This window comes from Chiloscyllium plagiosum, chromosome 25 (assembly GCF_004010195.1).
Source record: "Chiloscyllium plagiosum isolate BGI_BamShark_2017 chromosome 25, ASM401019v2, whole genome shotgun sequence".
NCBI lineage: Eukaryota > Metazoa > Chordata > Chondrichthyes > Orectolobiformes > Hemiscylliidae > Chiloscyllium > Chiloscyllium plagiosum.
Window position 1 is genome coordinate 39,197,905 of NC_057734.1, and position 19,736 is coordinate 39,217,640.

A 19,736-nucleotide genomic window follows, 5' to 3' on the forward strand; every position below is an offset into this window, starting at 1 on the left:
TCAAAATTATATTTTTCAATTTTACTGTACATCTCCCTGTTTGCACAACATCCAATTCACATCATTGAATATATGAATGACAACAACTGCACCACTCTCCAACATAACATCCTTTAAAAACTTCATATATTTGCTCTTATTTCAAATTAATAATTTAAGAACGGAAATCAATAACTTGTTGGCAGTTTTTCCATTATGCCTTCCAAAGTGATTCCATCAACCTGAGATGAAAGAAAAATAGTTAAGTTTTAGAAACTCTGAATTATTCCATTTGTAACTTAAGTGAAAATAAGAACATGAAGGGACATCAATGGTCAAGTCATATACCTTTATAATAAGACTGCAAACGATTAGTGCAAATATTTTCTACATTTGCATGTCGTGAATGACACAAATCAGATATGAAGCAAGACCATGTAAAGTCTCTGAATGATTAATGTAATGGACTATTGCTACACATTGTATATGTGCTCGCACTATAGAACAGCACTAAGTACTGCATAATATGGACTGAAACTATAAGGACACCAATCCACTGGATATTATCATCCAGTACAATGCTGAATACATTATGGACCGATACAATGCATCTATATATAATAATTATGTACTGAGCTATATGGGGAGATATATGAGTCTGCATTCACAAATGGAGTCATACTAAAATCACTACTATGATCGTTACTGTGGACCACAACTATGACGATAACTATACATTCTGTACAGATGTATGGACAGTTACTCTGTGTCAGTAGTAAGGACTGTTTCCAAAGACTATTACGAAGGAGTATTGCTCTGGACAGGTGCTGTTTCCTTAATGTTCCTTCAGTATGGTAAGGTCCTGGGGAGTGTTGCCTAGCAATGAGACCTTGGAGTGCAAGTTCACTCAAAAGCTCCTTGAAAGTTGATATGCAGGTACATAAGATAGTGAAAGAGGCATTTGGTATGCTTTCCTTTTTTGGTCAGAGCACTGAGTATAGGAGATGTGAGGTCATGTGGCAGCTGTACAGGACATTGGTTAGGCCACTTTTGGAATATTGTGTGCAATTCCAGTTCCTTATTATAGGAAGGATGTTGTGAAACTTGAAAGGGTTCAGAAAAGATTTACAAGGATGTTGTCAGGGTTGCAGTATTTGAGCTATAGGGAGAGGCTGAATAGGTTGGGGCTGTTGTCTCTGGAGCATTGGAGGCGAAGGGATGATTTTATAGAGGTTTATAAATCATGAGGGGCATGGATAGGGTGAACAGTCAAGGAATTTTCCCCAGGGTAAGGGAATCCAAAACTAGAGGGCATAGGTTTAAAGTGAGAGGGGAAAAAATTTAAAAGGGACCTAAGGGGCAACATCTTCACTCAGAGGGTGGTGTATGTATGGAATGACCTGCCAGAGAAAGTGTTGGAGGCTGGTACAATTACAACATTTAAAAGCATCTGGATGGGCACATGAAAAGAAGGGATGTGGGGCCAAATGCTGGCAAATGGAATGAGATTAATTTAGGATATCTGGTCATCATGGACGAGTTGGACAGAAGGGTCTGTTTCTGTGCTGTACCTCTCTATGACTTTATCTACTAATCTAAGGAAACAAGAAAGTTATTTTTCATTTCTTTCCCTGCTCTGTTCAGAATATTTTTTTGTTCATATGTCTAATTAGAACATCACTGGCAATAGGGATTACTGTCCTTATTGGCTTTGAAAGGATGATGAACTGCTGCAGTCATTAGGTGTATGTACATCCGTGATACTATCAGAAAGAGAGGTCCAGGATTTTGACCCAGTGACAGTGAAGGAACAGCAATACAGTTCCAAGTCAGTATTCTGTGTGACCTAAACACATAGTGTTAAAGAACCTCAGCAGGTTTGCACGTTCTGAAGAACTGTCACATCAAACTCATTAACTCATATCGGAAATACTAGCTCTCTTCCTCGATCCACAGATGCTTATAGACCTGTTGAGCTTCTACCGCACTTTCTGATTTTATTACAGCTTTCCAGCATTTTGCTTTTAATTGGTCTGGGATTTGGAGAGGATCCTGTAGGGGCTGCTATTTCCCATCTCTGCTGCTTTTGGTGGTGATGTTATACGTCACAGGTTTGGAAAATGGCATTGAAGGAGACTTGGTATGTTGCTGTAGAGTATCTTATGGTCGGTACACACTGCTGTTATTGTGCATCAGTCGTAAAGGTTGAAGGTGATGAATGGAGTGCTAATGAAATGGGTGGTTTTGTCCGGGAATGATGTTGAGCTTCATGATTATTGCTGGGGTATAGTTTGGTACTGGAGACTCCAGTAGTCTTCAACTCCAAGTAAGGGGAGGCAATATCCCAGTGATATTATCACTGGACTATTAATCCAGAGACAAGATTAGAGTAGTGCTGGAGAAGCACAGCAGGTCAGGCAGCATCCGAGGAGCAGGAAAATTGACGTTTCAGGCAGGAGTCCTTCATCAGGAATGATCCAGCTGAGATTCTAAGGACACAGGTTCAAATCCCGCCACAGTGGAATTTGAATTGAATAGAAAAAATCTGGAATTAGGAATCTAATGATGACCATGAAGCCATTGTTGATTGTTGGAAAAGCCCATCTGGTTCACTAATGTCCTTTAGGGAAGGAAATCTGCTATCCTTACCTGTTCTGGGCCTACATGTGGCTCCAGACCCACAACAATGTGGTTGACTCTTAACTGCCCTCTGGGCAATTAGGGATGGGTAATAAATGCTGGCCTGGTCATTGACACCCTCATCCTGTGAATGAATTTTTATAAAATCCTTATTTGTGAGTCTGAACTGCTGGAAGGTTTACATGGCAACCACAGTCAGGAAACCTTTTGCCTAACACCTGCCAGTTTCCATCCATTGAAACTAACAGTTTGAAAATTACTGGCAGTGAACCCACACTTTCTGAACGTGTGCAAATATGGACACTGAACTGGCCATGGTGTGTATAGACAATGTTCCTTTGTGTCAGTAGCTGAGTGGCTCAATTGTTACCTCAAATAGATTTCCAAAGGGAAAGAGAAAATGGGTAACTTGTTCACAAGATCATTTGTCATTCCTGAACCAAAAGACATTAAAGGCAGTTAGTGGTGGTAGACCTCACATTATCTCAACTGAGGTGAGCGAACTCATTGATTTCGATCTGTCCAGGTACCTTGGTATGGACATTACAGTGAGGGCCACTGCACTTTTAATTGCTTTCAGAGTTATAGTACCTGGCCATATCTTCTTCATTGAGACATAATATTTCCATGGGCAAGGTTGACCTTGTGGGCAACACTCAGGGCAAAAATGATATGAAAAGGAAGTCGTCATAATGTGCAGGGGGAGTTTTAAGAGTCTTTGGCTTATCAGAGGGCAACTGTTTGGTGATCCTGGGATAATGTGATTTAAAGTAAGAGATAGCGCAAGGAATCTAGGTTTTGATGCATTGAGGATGGGGGGAAGAGGAAGATATTGGAGGTTCAACTGAAGATGAACGGGCAGTTTAGAGAAATAGTAAGCATTGTTGTGAAAGCAGAAAAGGAGCAGAACTGAGAGAACTATCAGGCAACCATCCTCTTATATTCTACCCGGAGAGTGGAGCAGACCGAGGAAAGCCTCCTCAAAGATGGACAAATTTCCAATTATTATTTTGTCATGTATTTAGAAACCTTAAATGTCCCAGATCAATGAGTTATATTTTAAAACCACTCAGAGTGTCACTATTCCAAAATACATTCAAAACTCATTTGTCACCCAATCTAAATGGAAAAGTACATTGAGAAAACATTCACATGTGCGTGTTGTATCTGCTAAATTTGTAGTTGGTGCTGTAATAGGCTTTTATGGTAGTGTTATGAAGACACTATAGACTGATTATTATTATTAATGGCAGCCTATGCAGATGCAGTGTGTGACGTCAACTAACTGTGTCAGGAAGCAGGCTGAGTGCCCCTCTCTGCTGGTGGCTGCAGAGTCAGGCCCCTTCACTGTGCTGACCCGACCATCACTCACCCCTCCTCCTCTGCCACGCTCTGCAGGAAGGCACACCTCCTGGAACCAGAAGGGCCATTCCCCAGGGGCAGGTGCTACAGCTGCTCTCCCTCACCACTTCCTCAGGTTCCAGGCTGCAACTGGGATGCTACTGCACTGCCACAGCTGCCCCCACTAAGGCCTCAAAACCAGACCGCCATCACTAACATGGAATGACAACAGGCACGCTGCAGTGGCTTTTCTGGGACTGGCTGCTGCTTCCTGTCATTGGAGAGTGGCATAGGGAATCTCTTTGAACATCCATGTTGCTTGCACCACCTAGAGGTTAATTCAAAGAAAACATCTTAAGGACAAGCTGGGTTGGTGTAAACCTCACTCAGAGCTTGCTTCAGGAGCTGGTGGTGTCGTGGCAATGTTGCCAGACTAAGTAATGCCAATATCCAGCCTCATTATCTGAGGGAAAGGGGTTTGAATCATATCAGGCCAGATGATGAAGTTTGATTTCAATAAAATCTGGAATTAGAAGTTAGCCTAATAATGACCTTGTTGTAAAAACCTATCTGGTTCACTCATCCTGTTTTGGGAAGGAAATCTGCCTCCTTGCCTGGTGTTGGGCCACATGTGACCTTAAACCCACAGCAATGCGGCTGACTGTTAACTGCCCTCTGAAATGACCCAGCAAGCCACCCAGCTCAAGGGTAATTATAGACATGCTACAAATGCCAGCCTTGACAGCAGTGCCCACATTCTGTGCAAGAATAAAGAAAAGAACAAGCAGCCCAGCTGCTTGAATTCAGGATGAAATCATCCTATTGAAGAATGAGTGAGAAAAGGGGCACAAGGCTGTATCTACTGAGCAAGATTTGCCTGGAAGACTTCGAGGATTACTGTAGATTTGTGATACGCCTGCCAGGACATCAGAGCAACTAATTCTGGAAAGTTCTGTACTTTTTCCTTTTGCCTTCAAGAATAACCAACTCTGCTGAGAAATTCTGTTTAATTGTCTTTTCCTGAAGAGTGTGTTGTTGTGTTTAGACAGAGAAGCATTTATACTTTTACATCGCTGACTGTATATAACAAATTGTTGAATCCTCATTGAATAAATGTTGTTTTGATTTTAAACCAATAATTGTATTATTTACAAAACCTAATGTGGAGATCATATTATTTGAAAGCTGGTACTTCCAAGTATTTTATTGGTCATCGTAGTAATTAGAAATGGTATTTTTATTTTATGATGTGACCCATGATGCAGTGGGACTAGGGTGATGGTTACACTCCTCCAGCTTCAGTCACATACCATTAAGCTAAAAAGCTAAAGAACTTGTTATGCAACAGTGTTATGTAGCAAGATACATTTCAAGCCAAACTCCACTGGGTAGTTTTCCAAAATCCTGTTGAATTTAAAGGATGAAATTTCAAGGAAGCTATAATGAATGAAATTAACTTTGATGAAGCATATATTATAAACAATGGTTAACCATTGGCATAGAGTCATAGAATCATACAGCTGTATTTGTACACAACAAATCCCAGAAGAGTAATCATGACAAGATGAGCCTTTTTTTAGCAATGTTAATTGATGGCTAAATATTGGCAAAGACACTGAGGAACTGTCCTGCTCTTATCGAGTCATACTGCATTGAAACAGACCCTTCGGTCCAACCAGTTCTTACCAAACATAATCCCAAACTAAACTAGTGCCACCTGCCTGCTCCTGGCACATATCCCTCTAAGCTGTTCCTGTTCATGTACTTATCTAAGTGGCTTTTAAATGGTGTAACTGTACCCACATCCACCACTTCCTCAGGACGTTCATTCCATGCCCGAACCAGCCTCTGTGTCAAGAAATTTGCCCCTCGTGTCTCTTTTAAATCTCTCTCCTTTCAATTTAAAAATATGACTCCTATATTGAAATCCCCAGCCCTCGGGAAAAGATACTGACCATTAACCCTATCTACACCCATCTTGAATTTATTATCCTCTATAAGGTTGCCTCTCAACCTCTTACACTCCAGTGATATAACATCAGTTCAGTCAAAGAGTTCTAAGGGCCATCATTAAACAGGTTCATGAACTCTGTCTCACAAGAAGATTCTGAGAATGTATTACCTAAGCTAGCATATTGCTGGGCTTCCACTATTTTGAAATCCTTCAGCCCCTAAGAACAGCATAAATGCAGGTGTTGATTGACACAGTAATCTGCCCCCAAATCAAAAAGTACTGATGTCATGGCCTCCAACACCGAATCCACTTTCACACTGTCGAGGAAGTAAACTAACTTTCTCCCTTCTCTATATTTTTTATAATGAGTATTTATATGTCTAAGAATGAATTGTGGTTTGTGAATTATCACGCGAGCTGTAAGAGGATATGTCAAATGTAAACTAAACACTTGATTGATGCTGCTTGGTGTAATATGAGCTGTGCTGAATGAAATTATCGTAGATTAATTTATAAATAATTGTTTTGCTGAGCAGATGTCTCTACAAATGTTCAGTAAAAACTGGCAATGACCAAATAACTCTGAGCGCAAGATGTTCAAATCTGCTTGGTGTTCTAGAAACCAAGAGACTGAGCTGGAGTGGACATAAATGATTTGTTTTATTGAGACAAATCATCTGTATTTTGGGACATAAAAGAGGGAATTTAACAGCTAAGCACAGAGTAGATGACAAAGCGGAGACACTTTAGGCTTCACTGTAGGGATTGAAGCCTAGGAACCTAATTAACTAAAGAACCAGACAAGGCTCATCTGTTCAGTCCAGTTACCTTGCAAGTGATAGATTTGTGAATATAATTTGTGGAACATATTTTGTGATTGTACATTAATGCCCAGACATTGTGATATCTTGATCTCTTCTGTCTGCCAGTAAATGGCTTGCAGCAACCAAGTAGTTTCAGGTTTGACTCCATTGAAATTATAATACAGCCTCTGTAGACTCAATTTTTCGTTCCACAGTGACTGTTCCCAATCTCATTCCCAAGTCCTTTTCCAAAATCATTACCTCGCCCCCTCCTTTCTCTAAGTTTAAAATCACACAACGTTTGGAATATTGTGTGCAATTCTAGAACCTTCCTATCAGAAAGATGTTGTGAAATTTGAAAGGATTCAGAAAACATTTACAAGGATATTGCCAGGGTTGGAGATTTGAGCGAAAGGGAGAGGCTGAATATGCTGGGACTGTTTTCCCTGGAGCGGTTGGAGGCTGAGGGGTGACCTTACAGAGGTTTATAACAACAAGAGGGGCATGGATAGGATAAATAAATGCCGGAGGAAACATCACAGAAGCGCTTCACAGGAGGCTCCCAAGCACTGAGGATGTCACCTAGACAGGGGACGAAACGTCTGCAAGACAAATTCCCAGCTCGGCGAGCAGAACCACAACAAATAGAGAAAGTCTTTTCACTGGGGTGGGGGAGTCCAGAACGAGAGGGCAGAGATTTAGGGTGAGAGGGGAAAGATATAAAAGAGACCTAAGGGGCAACTTTGTCACACAGAGGGTGGTACGTGTATGGAATGAGCTGCCAGAGGAAGTGGTGGAGGCTGGTACAATTGCAAGATTTAAAAGGCATCTGGAAGGGGAAATGAATAGGAAAGGTTTGGAGGGCTATGGGCCGGGTGCTGGCAGGTGGGACTAGATTGGGTTGGGATATCTGGTCGGCATGGATAGATTGAACCAAAGAATCTGTTTCCGTGCTGTACATCTCTATGGCTCAATGACCAAGTTATAGTCCAACAGGTTTACTTGGAAGTACAATCAGGTAGCTAGTCAAACCTGGTGTTGTGTGATTTTAAACTTTGTTCACCCCAGTCCAACACCAGCACCTCCACATCATAGCTCCTTGCTGTACACCACCTTCTTTTCCCTCTCCTGCTTGTTCTCCTCTTTTCCTCTTGTGGTTGATGACCGTGCTCATAAGCTTGTGAGTTCAAGTCCATCTGTAGAAGTTTGAATGTAAAATCCAGTCCAACCCCAGTACAATGCTAAGAAATGTGGTGATCTATCCTGTATACTGAAGCACCCTCCACTCTCTCAGGAGAATGCTAAAACTCCCATTTGTACCGCTGAAAGAAAAGCTAGGTATTTCATCCAGCTACCCTAGTTGATGTTTAATGCCTCAATCAACTTTATGAAAACAGATTAACTGGTCATAATCATATCGCTGTTTGCTACAATACAATAGATACTACGAGAAGATTGTTTTTATAAAACGCTTTGACGCATCCTGCAGTTGTGAAAGGTGATATATAAATACATTTCTTTTCTTCTCACTGCTCTTGTTCTTCCTTAGTTACTATGGATTCTATTTTTACTGCCAGAAATCTTAAATTCTAGTTTATCAGTTTCAGAGCAGTGACAGAACTGAATAATGTCAACCCATTGCTATTGGTGAAGTTCCCTGGACACTTCAGTCATCTGAGTCCCTTTCTGTGATAGATCACTGTTGAAATTGTCCTTCCAGTATTTCCTTAATCTCCTTTGACAGCTTGTTCAAAGCAGGATCATGAAAAGTATTCCATTTGGTCCGTATTGTTACACCTCACTCTGATAGAAAATCAAGCCCCACTATTCATGAAGTCACCACAGAAGTTAAAGATTACAAAAAGCACACAGAAATTCCCCCAATTCATCTGTCGTTTGGACATAAGTTGACAAAAAGCACACCAGGTCTTTCTACTTAACAAGAATTACTATTTGTGACAAATAAATAGATTAAATCACAGATAAACAATTATGAACCATTGACATATAAGTCCATTAGTTAAAGTTAAACCCCACTTATGAGCTCCCCTTTACACACACACAGACACAAAAGAAATGCTGGGTGTTTTGGGTGGAGGTGAAGATTGGGAAGAAAATTCAATAGTCTTTATTTACAGTGTTTGCTGAGATGATCCTGTTGCTAATCAGAACACTGCTTCTCAATCTTCCTTCTCCAAGTATTTTTACTTGTTTTCAGAAGGCACTAGTTGGCTGGTACGCGCTTATAAGAGTCTCTGATTTATTAATTAAGAGTCATAGCTTACAGCGACTGATGAGGGAAAATTAGCTAGCAATCAGCCTTCAAACTTGTGATTTTTTTTATTTCAGAGGAAAAGCAGATCCTTTTCTTCCAGAGGTCCACTGGCTTCTGACCCAACCATTCACATTCTGGAGCTGCTCAATATCTGAGAGCCAATCATATAGTTGATAGCTGGCAGAAGATCTTTGTCATTGATAATTGGTCACCATTTCACAGACCAATCAGCTACTTGTTGCCAGCCAAATCTCCATTTGTATGCATCCCCCGATTCTAGCTCATCTATAAGTAGGCCTTCCCTATTTCTTGGACCAAAAAGCACTTACAGTAAGTGCCATGTAACTTGCTTTCAGAAAGTACAGCCATGGAATGGCAGAGCAGGCTCGAGGGGCTGAATGGCCTACTGCTGTTCCTATTTCATATGGCCTATGGTCTTCATCCATCAAAAATCCTTGGCTTTTACATCAATCCATTTCAGGCCACAATTAAAAGTAAGGAGAAATAAATGATAGTCTTTAAACATTCTTAAAGCATGTCTAAATCATCACAATTTCCTTGTTTTCTCACCTCTATACAACGTGTTATTTTTAAATAATTCTTGCATTTCCTTGTCAGAGGAAGATTTTTCCTGAGTTCCATATAGGAAGTTTATGAGGACGTTCATGACGTTACCCATGACACAATGGAAGAAATTTTCCTCACAAGAGGGTTCCTTGGAGAGACATTTGAATATCAGCTGACACAATGAGGAGAAATACAAGGAGCTCCCAATTGCAATAGTCCCTATTCTATTATAAAGGCCCTATTACTTCTTTTTAATTATGTTTGTATGTGCTGTGGTGGGGCAACTTATGAAACTTTTCTCTGTATTCTTCATGCAAAAGTATACATGACAATAAATTTCTATTCTATTCTAATTATTGTTGCCAACACACTTGAGACAGCTTTTTTTTGTTTACTAACCATGAGAAATCTATGTTAAACCACCAGGGCATATCTTGGGAGACAGCGGTACGGTTAAAAGGATTAATGTGATGGCCTGCTCATGTTTTAAAAGCCTGTACAAAATGAAATGATCGTTATGTTATCAATAGTATCAAGGTTATCATGGGAAGTAATCATCAATCAGAAAGAGCAGGAACATTCAAGTGTTTATGCCTGCTGATGTCTTCCTTTATTTAGAGCAGGTATTTAATCTAAAACCTCTCAGGGCAATGGGATTGTTATAAATAATAAAGGACAAACCCATTATAGTTACATGTGAATGCTTTACTTTATGTTTTGTAAATAAGAAAATCATCATAAAGTTATTAATGTTTAATTATATAGCAGTCACGAAGAAATAACGCACTGGTGCTTCACACAAAAATAAATACATTGTGATGCATTTACACTGTGTCCAGATTGGTTTTAATATGCATGTTGTTCATGCTGTATCCAGTGATGCATGATGCACAGTCAAATTTTTCTTATGCATCTTCCTTATATACTCTTTTATCTTTCTACCCTGAGGGTGCCTTACTTCTTAGCTTTTTAATCTCTGCTTTCTTCCCTCCTCTCATTTCATGAAGTGCATGTCTCGGTTGTTGGGTAAGATTCCAGAGACAATGGCTACTCCTCAGCAGCACATTATATGCGAGTAAGCTACATGGAGGCGTGGATTTCACCAGTTTCCTCATTTCCTCTCCCCTCACCTTACCGGCTCAGCACCATCCTCATGACCGGTCCTACCTGACAATCTCCATTCCCACTTATCCACTCCACCCTCCTCTCTGACCTATCCACACTGGAAGCTCCCTGCTTCTATTCCTGATGAAGGGCTTTTGGCCGAAACATCGATTTTCCTGCTCCTCCAATGCTGCCTGACCTGCTGTGTTTTTCCAGCACCACTCTGATCTAAACTCTGGTTTCCAGCATCTGCAGTCCTCACTTTTGCCTACATGGAGGCGTGGGCCATTTTATTGTGGATTGCGCCCCTCACCCGATATTCCTGTACATGCATTTCCACAAAGGATTAAGCACTCATGGGAACCCTGCATTACCTTCTCTTCCAATCCCTGAGTCACCATGGCACTTGAGTAACCCTGCTGCCACCCTGGGTGAAATCAGGATATTAACCAATAATTAATCTCGTGAATTGGATGACTAGTAATCCAGTAACTAGTGAACATCTAATCTGAGATATCCTACATCCGTGTGGCTCAGAGGGGATGAAATCATCTTTGGCCAGATTCACTACCAAAACAAATTTCTTACTGAGTCAATGAGACGTACAGCACGGAAACAACCCCCTCTGTCCAACTCATCTATGCCGACCAGATATCTCAACCTATTCTAGTCTCATTTGCCAGCACTTGACGCATATCCCTCTAAACTCTTCTTATCAAATACCCATCCAGATGCCTTTTAAATGTTGCAATTGTACCAGCTCCCACCACTTTCTCTGGCAGCTTATTCCATATGTACACCACCTTCTGCATGAAATGTTGCCCCTAAGATCCCTTTTAAATCTTTCCCCTCTCACCCTAAACCTATGCCCTCTAGTTCTGGACTTCCCCGCTCCAGAGAAAAGACTTTGTCTATTTCCCCTATGCATGCCCCTCATGATTTTATAAACTTCTATGAGGTCACCCCTCAGCCTCCAACGCTCCAGGGAAAACACCCCTAGCCTATTCAGCCTCTCCCTATAGCTCAAATCCTCCAACCCTGGCAACATCCTTGTAAATCTTTTCTGAACCCTTTCAAGTTTCACAACATCATTCCAATAGGATGGAAACCAGAATTGCAGGCAATATTCCAACAGTGGCCTAACTAATGTCCTGTACAGCTGCAACATGACCTCCCAACTCCTATACTCAAATGCTCTGACCAATAAAGGAAAGAATACCAAATACCTTCTGTGGAACATCACACTTGAACATTGAATGGTTCAGAGAAACTTCTGAGCTGCTTTCCTTTTCTTGTTGTATCTTGGCTGATCTGGCTCAGTGGATGGTGACTGAGAAAAATTAGTACATTTTCAAGAAAATACAATAAAGTAAAATAAAGTTTGGGAACCGTGCAAAGGATTAGGTAGAAGTTGAAATATCAGAAACAAACTTTAAACCAATTTGTCAGTGGTTTGCATTCCATACGTAAAATTATATTTTTCAGGGCTAGGGAGGTTGTATAAAAGTAACTAAGATGTAGAAGGCATTAGAAACCCAACTTACACTTCATGATGCAATGTGAAAACATTTGTGTAGAAAGTAAAAGTTATGTCAGTTTAGTGATTCCAATTGATTTTCATCTGCAAGGTTTCAAAAGCGTAAACTATATAGGAATATGAAATCACTAACAACAACTGCTGGATTCCCATGTTTACCTCTATGTGTATGGATTCACAACTATTCATGACTCTTCAGATACTGAAATAGTCCATGTTCAAATACAACAAGATCTGGACAATATCCAAGTTTGGGCTGTCAAGCGACAAGTAACATTCGTGCCATGCAAATGCCAGGCTATAACCATTACTAATAAGAGACAATCTAACCACTTCAATGGTGTTATCATCACTGAATCCCCCACTATTAACATCCTGGGGGTTACCATTGACTAGAAGCACAACTGGATCCATTGCACTAACATAGTGGCTACAAGAGCAGGTCAGAGGCTCAGAAAACTGGGGCAAGTAACTCACCTCCTGACTCCCCAAGGCCTGTCCACCATCAGCAAGGCACAGGTCAGGAGTGTGATGGAATACTGCCCACTTATCTGGATGGAGGCAACTCCAACAATACTCAAGAAGCATGATGGGAATATGGAATTCAGAATATAAGCAGTTCAGCCATAGTCACATTGAATGAAGGATCTTGATGATCTGAAAAGCTGATATCCACTCCTAATTCATGCGTTTATATGTCATTTTTATGAGGGATCCCGTAGTTAGGTTATGTTGTCTAGCTCACAGCTTTCTTGTGATGTTAGCCATCTTCTGTACAGGTTTCCTCTGTAATCACATAAGTGAGCCTGGTCTTGGTTGTGTTGGCATAATGTACAGAGGCAGTTTGTTCTGAATCCTCTTCATAATCTGACAGATCTTTTTCACATTTATTATCTAAGGATGAGGACTTCTCTCTGCCAGATCCTCCAACCTCTGAATTATTTGGTTACAAAGAGTACAGCAAACTACAGACACCAGACCCACCTGAGCTGACACATATTGCAGTGATTCGCCAGCTTAGTACAGGCCTTGAAATCTCAAGGTGACCTTCTGAACAGACAGCTCTCATGATAACATTCAGCCTCTGTTTGTGGATTTCTCACAAGGGTCAGGAACTATCTCTTCAGCAGAAATCCTTGACAGCAAGAATCCATCTCCATAACAGCGGTGTTGAAGGGAATATCTACAGCCTGTGGTATGTGAATGGACTTGCCTAATCCCTAATGGGTCTGCACTCTGGGACCCATTGCAGTCTGGGCAATCCAACTATTTCAACCTCTAGCTCACACAGATGGACTGAATTTATTCTCATTTAACAACAGGCTCAATTTTACAATGGGTGCCTGTCCTTCTTGTGCCTCTGTAAAATAGGTTCAAGTGAAGTCTAATCTGGAACATAATGCCAGGAGACCCATCTGCCAGAAGGCATATAGGGTCCCAAAATCACACCACCACATCCCCAAAGCAATCAATTAAACTGAATAGGCAGGACGTGTGGTAAAAACTCATTGCCGCCCCAGACCATTCAAAGGAGGGGAGGTCACGCTAGGATGGTTGCCTATCCCTTTAGACTCAGCAGCACCACCAATGTAAATGGCCACTACAGGGATTGCAGCGGCCAGAAACCAATGCTAGACTACAAACAGGACAAGTTTTATTAGGAGTTGCTTGAGGCAATCAGGCAGGCCCAGGCTTGGGATTGGGGATGGAGGGGTGTGAGGATCATCCATGGGCCACAGAGTGCCCACAGAATGTCCCTGACCCCAGCCCCAGGGAGTGGTCAGGCTTTTCTTTGAAAGACATCTTCACCTTTCCTGGAACTGATAAAGCTCTATGGCATCAGGAAGGTGGTGGGCAGTCCACCATGACCTTCCCTCTCCATTTATGGCACCATTCCAAGTTGCCACCTTCTATGCATTTTGGAAAGGCAAATCAGGGCAGGACTTATGCACTTAATGGTAAGAGTCGAGAGTGTGGTGCTGGAAAAGCACAGCAGGTCAGGCATCATCCGAGGAGCAGGAAAATCAATGTTTCGGGCATAAGCCCTTCATCACATTCCTGTCAAAGAACTCATGCCCGTAACGTCAACTCTCCTGCTCCTCGGATGCTGCCTGACCGGCTGTACTTTTCCAGCACCACACTCTCGACTCTGATCTCCAGCATCTGCAGAATTCACTTCTCTACACTTAATGGTATGGTCCTGGGTAGTTTTGCTGAACAAAGTACAGGTTCATAATTCCTTGAAAGTGGAGTTACAGGGAGATAGGATAGTGAAGAAGGCGTTTAGTATGCTTTCCTTTATTGGTCAGAGTATTGAATGTAGGAGTTGGGAGGTCATATTGCAGCTGTATAGGACATTGGTTAGGCCACTTTTAGAATATGGGTGCCATTCTGTTCTCTCTGCTATAGGAAGGATGTTGTGAAACCTGAAAGGGTTCAGAAAAGATTTACAAGGACATTGCCAGGGTTTGAGGGTTTGAGCTCTGGGAGAGGCTGAGTAGGCTGGGGCTCTTTTGCCTGCAGTGTCGGAGGCTGAGAGGTGATCTTTTAGACGTTTATAAAATCATGAGGGGCATGGATAAGGTAAATAGACAAGGTCTTTTCCCAAGTTGGGGGAATCCAAAACTAGAGAGCATTGGATTAAGTTGAGAGGGGAGAAGTATAAAAGGGACCTAAGAGACAACATTTTCACGCAGAGGGTGGTGTGTGTATATAATGAGCTGCCAGAGGAAGTGATGGAGGCCGGTACACTTAAAAAGGCATCTGAATAGCTACATGAATAGGAAGAGTTTGGAAGGATATGGGCCAAATTGCTGCAAATGGGACTAGATTAATTTAAGATATCTGGTCACCATGGACGAGTTGGACCAAAGGTTCTGTTTCTTTGATGTACATCTCTATGACACTATGATTCCAAGATTCTATGACTCTATCCTGTACCAGAGGGATGATAAAATTCGAACAACAGTAAGCAGCTGACTCAAGACTTCAAGTCCATTATTTTCTAGCAAACAAGGACACAATATTAGGGAGGTCACACCACCTGGAAGTTAAGGGCACATTAAGCACATGGAAAACATAATGAGACAGTAATACTCAAAACACAAATCACCAAAACCCATTTTATACGCCGAGCAGGAAGGAGAGTTAGACTGGTACAGCCAATGGAAATGCCACAATTGTAAGTAGAAAATAGATTACTAGTAAAGTTCATTGGAATATCTGTAAAGGGAGACATCACTGTACTTGTCATGTACCAACACTGGTAATATCTAGACTTCCCCATTCTTTGTGCCTACACATGATAGATCAGACCTTGTGGTAAAGTACTCAAGGTAGAAAGTGTACAAATCCATGGACTGTAGCTAACTGCTGACCAATTTAATTAGGCAATTCTGACCTGCTTTTACTGCCTTTTTAAATGATTCCTTTCTCGACAGTTATAAGAAACTGTCAGCATTGAAGTATTATCCATATAAGTTATCAACCAACCTTGATGCTGTGGGATGGGGTTTCCCCCATAGTGATATTTCAATGATGTTCCTCCATGTTGATATTCCAATGGTGTTCCCCCTCCCCCACAGTGATATTTCAATAATGTTCCCCCATGTTGATATAGCAATGGTGTCCCCCCATAGTAATATTTCAATGATGTTCCCCCATGTTAATATCCCAATGGTATTCTCCCATAGTAATACTTCAATGATGTTCCCCTATGTTGATATTCCAATGGTGTCCACCCCATAGTGATATTTCAATGACATTCCTCCATGTTGATATTGCAATGGTATCTTTCCCCATAGTGATATTTCAGTGATGTTACCCCATGTTGATATTCCAATTGTGTCCCTCCCATAGTGATATTTCAATGATGTTCCCCCATGTTGATATTACAATGGTGTCCCTCCATGGTAATATTTCAATGGTGTTCCCCTGTAATGATATTGCAATAGGTCCCCCATGATGATACTGCAATGGTGTTCCCTCATGTCGATATTTCAATGACATTTCCCCCATGGTGAGACTGCAATGGTGTTCTCCCATGCTGATAGTTCAATGATGTTTCCTCATATTGATATTTGAATGGTGTTTCCCCCTTGGTGATATTGCAATGGTATTACTCCATGGTGACTTTGGGATGTTAAAATGGTAAAGCCACCACAGTCCTACAAGACCATAGGGCTGCTTACTCATTAGCCAGAGAGAGAGATGACTAGTGGTGGTTTAACCTGAGGGTCACCATGCCTCAGGCGAGGGGAGAGGTTGAGAAGGAGAGTCCTTCATTCTAACCCCATGGTTATACAGTTTGTGATGCTGAGGCTGGAACACGTTCTCACCGTGTTCTGATCATCTCCAAAGTACAAATCGGAAACTTTCACAAATCACAAAACCTTTGAACTTCAGCATGTTTTTTTTAATGATATCACTGAATATTTGAAAACATTAGTAAGCAATCAGTATGGTACATCGTGTAAAATACTTTAACTATGATTGTATGTAAACACTTTTCTCCTGCTTGGTTGTTCTAACCTGTTCCTCAGTTGCAGCTGATGTCTCCTAACTGGTGCCAAGTAGTAGCCCTCCCAACTTATCAAATGTGAGCCTCAGCATGTGATCCTGTTCATATAACACCAAGATATTCCACTCAAAGTAGTATTGTAATGTAACCGACTTACTACTAGCCCAAGTCATCAGGCAGTGACGAGAGAGGTTAGAGCACTGGCTGATTTGTTCACCCGCCCCCATCCCTCACCCTTCCCACCCTTCACCTCCCCCCTGCACCCTCCTCCCCTTACTGAGATCTTCTGACTCAGCACAAGTGAGGCATTCAAAGATGCCTCTGCTTGCTTCAGGTATTCACGCAGCAAGTTCCCATAGAGGCTCAGACACTTAGCTCACTATCAAGCTGCTGCTAAGGTGTAAACTACTGTCGAATTTCTCCTTCGATGTGCTGAACCGGGATTAAATATCTCTCCTGAGCAACTGCAAGAAAAATAGGTCAAGAGATCAAAGTAGTCCCAGCATTTGATAGATTCAGACTGGCATTGCAGCCCTCCCTCCCTCTGTCTCCAACGTAGAATGAGTCGTAGTGTGTGCTGGGGAAGTGTACCTAAAGAGAAGAGAAATAAAATGAGACGGGGCAAACATGCCTTTAATGAGTCCATCACTTTTCACAGGCTGTAATCTCTTCAATTTCCACATCCTCCTGTTTTGTTGTCGAAATATCCTTATCTGATAGGAGGTTCCTGTAAATTCAAACCAACCCCGTTAAGTACTTCTCCACTGTCCCCAATTGTCCAAGGTTTTGTTATGTTAACGTCTGCATCCAAATACGCCAAACCACACACACCCCCACCCCCAGTTTCTTGACATCATGGTACCCTATCTTTTTAAGCAATCGAAAATCAGAAATAAAATTCTTAATTATATTAGAGGAAATAAAATTCTTCGATCAACCATCAGTCAAACATTTCTTCTTCCCAATCTCCAAGACATTACAACTAACAAGCAGTGGGAAGGAAATGCACAATTTTGTTTTAATGATCCTATAAATTTCTCCAGAGTTTTCTCAAGAACAGGGTCGAGGGGATTTACCCTCAAACCTGGGCACTCCAGGCCAATCTGGACGGTTGATAACTCTACCCCAGGAACTGTTTGGGGGTTGAAATGTGTATGTATAGATCCTACTGCTTTTCTACTCTCCTGTCATATCAACACTGGAGCCATGAGGTACAAGAAGCTATGCTCTCTCAGATGTTTTCACTACTGCAGCCTTGAGATTTGTTGGCATCTGTAGCCACAGAAGTAAAAAAACTCTCTAAGTTTAAAGTTTGTCTCATTATTCACAATCGGGCCAATAGGACATAAGAACTAGGAGCAGGAGTAGGCCATCTGGCTCTTCGAGCTTGCTCCGCCATTCAATAAGGTCATGGTTGATCTTTTCGTGGCCTTAGCTCCACTTACCAGCATTCTCACCACATCCCTTAATTACTTCATTGTTCAAACAATTATCTATCTTAGCTTTAAAAACATTTACTGAAGTACCGTCAACTACTTCACTGGGCAAGGAATTCCATAGATTAACAACTCTCTGGGTGAAGAAGTTCCTTCTCAGTTCAGGCCTAAATGTGTTCCCTCTAATTTTGAGGCTATTCCCTCTTGTCCTAGTTTCACCTGCCAATGGAAACATCCTCTTTACTTCTATCTTATCTATTCCCATCATAATTTTATATGTTTCTATAAGATCCACCCTCATGTTTCTAAATTCCAATGAATATAATTCCAGTCTACTCAGCCTCTCCTCATAAACCTCTGGAATCAATCTAGTGAACCTCCTCTGTTACCCCTCTAGTGCCAGTACATGCATTTTCAAGTAAAGGGATCAAAACTGTACGCAGTATTCCGGATGTGGCCTCACCCAACCCTACACAGCTGCAACATGTTCTCCCTGTTTTTAAACTCAATCCCTTTAGCAATGAAGGACAAAATTCCATTTGCCCTCCTAATTACTTGTTGTACCTGCAAATCAACCCTCTGTGATTCATGCACAAGAACACCCAGGTCCCTCTCCATAGTAGCATGCTGCAACTTTTTACCATTCAAGTAATAATCCTTTTGACTGTTACTCCTACCAAAATGGATGACTTCACATTTATTAACATTGTATTCCATCTACCAGACCTTTTCCCGCTCACTTAAAGTATCTATGTTCCTCTGCAAAGTTTCACAGTCCTCTGCACACTTTTCTCTGTCACTCATCTTAGTGTCATCTGCAAACTTTGACACACAATACATGGTCCCTGACTCCAAATCATCCATATAAATTGTGAATAATGGTGATCCCAACACTGATCCCTGATGCACACCAGTAGTTACTGATTGCCAACCAGAATAGCACACATTTAACTCCACCCTTTGCTTCCTGTTAGTCAACCAATCCTCTATCCATGCTAATGCTTTATCCATAATGCCATGCATCCTTATCTTATGCAGCAGCCTCTTGTGTGGCACCTTATTGAAGGCCTTTTGGAAATCTAGATTCACCACATCCACTGGATCCCCATTGTCCACCATGTTCTTAATGTCTTCATTGAATTCCAAAAGATTTGTGAAGCATGACCTGCCCTTCATGAACTCATGCTGCGTCTGCCCAATGGGACAATTTCCAGCTAGATGCCTTGCTATTGCTTCCTTGATAATAGATTCAAACATCTTCCCTATTACGGAGTTTAAGCTAACTGGTCTGTAATTCCCCATCTTTTGTCTACCTCCCTTTTTAAACAGTGGCATCACGTTTGCTGTTTTCCAATCTACTGGAACTGCCCCAGAGTCCGGCGAGTTTTAGAAGGTCTCACTTGTCCTGATCATCAAGGCATGACACCATTATTCAAAATACACAGGAACAGTGGGCAAATGCATGCCCAAAAGCCAACAAAAAATGCCCAGGCAAATTCAAACACAGAGGCACCTGATCAGAAAAAAAATCACACCCATAAGTAGAATGGACAGAATTGGTAAAGGGCTGGCTTAGGATGA

At 41.5% G+C, this 19,736-nt stretch overlaps 1 protein-coding gene across 1 annotated transcript in view; it reads right to left on the reverse strand.

Moving 5' to 3' along the window:
- The window catches only part of susd2 (sushi domain containing 2), a 125,965-nt gene continuing 106,229 nt past the window's right edge, over window positions 1-19,736 (reverse strand). Inside the window, exon 14 of the mRNA XM_043715912.1 lies at window positions 1-221. Within this exon, the coding sequence (XP_043571847.1) occupies window positions 194-221 (28 nt within the window). The 3' untranslated portion in view covers window positions 1-193. The remainder of the gene's footprint in view (window positions 222-19,736) is intronic.